The sequence below is a fragment of the Trifolium pratense genome, linkage group LG6, assembly GCF_020283565.1.
Source record: "Trifolium pratense cultivar HEN17-A07 linkage group LG6, ARS_RC_1.1, whole genome shotgun sequence".
Lineage (NCBI taxonomy): Eukaryota > Viridiplantae > Streptophyta > Magnoliopsida > Fabales > Fabaceae > Trifolium > Trifolium pratense.
Window position 1 is genome coordinate 39093763 of NC_060064.1, and position 4197 is coordinate 39097959.

The 4197-nt window shown below is 32.0% G+C and overlaps 1 protein-coding gene across 1 annotated transcript; it reads left to right on the top strand.

The window, feature by feature from the left end:
- The first annotated feature begins 311 nt into the window (after positions 1–311).
- On the top strand, positions 312–1533 carry LOC123892250 (E3 ubiquitin-protein ligase SP1-like). Its single transcript, XM_045942055.1, has 4 exons — positions 312–385; positions 780–856; positions 995–1067; positions 1173–1533. The coding sequence occupies exons 1-4, from the start codon at positions 312–314 to the stop codon at positions 1273–1275; spliced, it is 327 nt and encodes a 108-aa protein (XP_045798011.1). The 3' UTR covers positions 1276–1533.
- The last annotated feature ends 2664 nt before the right edge of the window (positions 1534–4197 follow it).

Sequence of the window (4197 nt, forward strand, 5' to 3'; positions counted from 1 at the left end):
AACCTGTGGAAAAGAAAACAGCATAATCCCAAAATCAGACAATTTTAATCAATCTGATAGAAATAAAAATAACAAAAAAAAGTGTTGTTGATTGAGTAAGACTGACTAACCTAACCACTTATGACAAGATGGAGGTTCAACTGCGATGAACGATGGCGGAACCATGAATTTCTGGGCAAACGAGTTTGAAACGATGGACAATGATGAACGATGGGGAAAGATAATTTTACGGTTTTAGCGAGTTCTCTAGGTTCGATTGATTTTTAATTTAGGGTTTAAATGGGATTTTGGGTTCAATCGATTGAGATTTAATGGGGTTTAGGGTTTTAATGAGTTTATGGGTGAGTGAGAACGGTTCGAAGAAGGTCCTTGGGATTGAACGAAGGTACAAAGGAGAGAAGAGGAGAAATTGAACAAAGGAAACTATAATTTTTTTCCTAAAGAATTTATCTATGTTTTTTGTTTTTATTATTCAGCAACGAAGGGGTCAAAGGTTCGACACCCACCCCACTACAGATTTTAATTTATTTATTTTCCTTACTATAGCGCTCATGTAAAACGCGCTGTCATAGAGTTACGCGTTTATAGATTTAATAGCGCTTTTCTCAAAAACGCTATTGTAGCACTCCTGGGTTCAAGGTTTTAAAAGCGTTTATCCTAAAAGCGTTATTAAAAGGCTCCGTGTTTAATTTTTAATAGCACTTTTCTAATAAGCGCTATTAAATAGGCGCTATTAAAGCTCATTTTTGTAGTAGTGGTACTTGATATTTTTTATGCAGGGTACTTAAGGCAGTTGCTATTATTAAGATGTCAGAACAACAGCCCGCTATCCGAGTGCAATCGGCAAATATTGAAGGTAAATTGCTAAAAGTCTATACTATTAATTTTGTAATGATTGTTTCAATAGTACGCGGTTTGCTAGAAAGGATTAGCAGTACAGCTTGTTGCCCGTTTGTCTTTCACTTATGTGTAAGAAATTGTGACAATTTCTCAGGTAAAATGGATGACGACTTCTCAGATTTGTGTGTGATATGCATTGCTCAGAAATACAATGTTGCTTTTGTCCCGTAAGTCGCCAACTTAATTCTCATTTTTTGTGATGTAAAACAATCTCATTGTGTTCTGATTCATAATACAATCGATAATCTCTAAGGTTTATGTTTAAATGTCAGGTGCGGGCATATGTGTTGCTGTACAACTTGTTCTCGACCCTTAAAAATGTGCCCTCTTTGCCGCGGACAGATAAAGCAAGTTATACGAATTTTCTATCCCTAATTATGAAAGCTTAACTAGACAAATCATCATGGAATCTTGAATTGTGATTCATGCTTTAAGAATCCAAGAGTAATGGTGTTCTGCTTGTCGCTTGAGGTTTTAAATCAAAGGTTGCGATAAACTATATTACAGAATATTGAGATCATTGTGGTTAACAATTGTACATGTGTTGGGGTCGTAGAGACAACAAAAATCTTGATGTTGCATATCGCGGTCACGGATTCTTTTTCAATAAATGTTAGCCTCATATTGACATGATACGAGATTGGATAGAACACAGTTACTGCGTCAACATAGCAACTGATTTAGACCATTCGATTAAATTGAACGACTGAGATCTTATACAGTATAAAATTATTAAAATATGGATTGTTTAATAAGAATCGTTGAATCGAAAATGGCTGGCCGAGATTCACTACTATGGCAAACTACATGAGTTTACAATGGCAGTGAATCCAGGTCCGACATGAATCCGTTTTTTAAACACAATCTAGAACTCTAGTATTTTTGAATTTGACTCAAAAGAAGTAGTTGTTGAAGTTTGTATATGTTGGAATAAATGTATATATTATTTTCTAAAAGATAAAATAGTGAAGAGTATACATGGTTTGTTTTGTTTTCTTGGATTTTGTGAAATGACTTACCCTGTTTATTTCTTTCATTTTCTTTTGAAGAGTCGGAGCAAGTTGAGAATCCTTATTTCTAAGCCCTTGCTTTGAGTTTTGATCTATGGCTGTAACATTTTTTTACATAAACAAGTTATTACTTTTATTAAAAAAATAACTTTTGAAAGTACTTGGAGGATCTTTATTGTGAATTTTGACCAAATTTTTATCTTCAAAATAATAGTTTTGATACTGTAAATGCATCATATGTTTTTAATTGAGATAACTTGTGGAAAGCTCATTTTAAATTCTCACAAGTGGAGATAGGATCCTCTTCAAAATACACATTAGTGGTGGCTGGGCCAAAAAATAGTTTGATTAAATAAACTTGCTACACATAGTGCTCCCCTAAGGGATTTTATTTAGTATAATAATATAAATAAATGAAGTGTTTGAAGTTTAAATGTCAGCTTCTGTATCTAACCTATGATGTCTCCATCAACTGAGTTAAACTTACAAAAATTAACGGATTGTTTATGTTTATTTATCATTTGGTGTTTAATAATTTCTTTTAAAGCTGATGTGATATATGATCCATCAAAAATAAGTTAAGCAACCCTACTATATTGATTCCTACATGGTTTAAGATGCTCTTAAGAGTATTTATTTAATCATTAAGAATTATAACTTATAAGTGTATGATAGTCATTTAAAAATATAATTACGTGTGTTTTTTATGTACACACACAAACATACTTTTGGATTCTTCAACCCAACCAAAATCAATTATGTTAGATCGGTCTCACACTTGTCCTTTTCAAGCAATGATAGAAAGAACATCGCATAATCATTACTAAGTTTTCACTCATGTCACCATTATTAGAAATTCTTAACCAAAATATCGTCGCATAATTAATAGCAAAAATAAAATTAATATGTAAATCAATATTAATTAAAACTCTTATAATTTATACAAATCAATATGAATTACTATAATTTTACACCCATAAAACCCAAATTATTCCCCTACATTTCAAACCATGCCCCAATACTAGGACCTTATTTTCATGTAACAATATTCTGAACATTGAAGATCAAACAATTCTCAAGGCTTCTTAAAGAAACTACTATTACGAATGCTTGATGAAGCTCTCATTTTTTTCTTAGAAATCTGAATAAAATCATCAAACTGGTCCCTTTGATTATTTTCCTTATAAGTGTTGTTGTTACCATTAGCCTCATGATCTGGTGCTGCAGGTACAGTGTTGTTACTATGCTCCTTATCAATGTTGGACTTGGACATTGTTACGGTTCGAATTTTATACTTAGCACGTTTAATGAAATTGTTGAATGTTTCATCGTTATCAAGTGATGTCTCTACCTTGTAGTGTTTCCCTATATATTCATCATCATCTCTTAATGATGTAGCTTTGTTTCTTTGGCTTTGTTCTTTTTGAAAACTCATCATGTTTTGTCTTGGAACATGTTGTTCAATTGATGAAACTTTTGTTGTTTTGCCATATTGTACTTTTGAGTTTGAAGAGCTTTTGTTTCCCATGGATGATGAAGATATTGGTTTTGAAAGCTATATAAGAATTTGAAGTTAAGAAGATAATAAAAAGGTTTAAGCTAAGAAGATTATGGGGTTAAGTGTGCAATTTGAAAGAGGTGCAATAAGCTTGTTTTATAGTGTTTGTTTATTAAGGAGAGGGTATAAATGGAAAGATGAAAAAATTATGAACAATATAATTAAGAAAAAATGTGTTTTGAATTGTATTAGAAGATGCTATTTTGGGTTAAGAACTTAATATTCATAGTGAGAGAGCTTTTTCTAGATTAATTAAAAACATTATGCTTTTAAATTGGCTAATATGGCGGCTTAATAAGGAAAAAGCACTTAGAGATGAAGATTTTCAAAGGAACAGGTAGATGGTATCAGATTCTATGAAGACTTGTAGAAGTATACAAAGTTTATTTACAACTTGCAATTTACAATCACATCATACTAGTTTCCTAAGAAGGAACTAGGCAACATGGTTCTATTTTTTGTACGGGAATGTCATATTATTGTTAATTAATGTCTTTCTGGTGGAATACAACTTTCAATTGTTGAAATTATATTTGTAAATGGAGCCCAAATTTAGGTATGTTTGGATTTTCTACACGATCCCGTGTTTCTTTTATACCCCTGAATTTTTAATTTTGTCCTCGCAAAAAACTTCGGTTTGTGGAAATCTAAGTTTTGCCCCGGGTATAAATTGGAATATTGGAGGTATAAAAGAATTACGGGGGATCGGGAGAGAAAACATCCTACTAG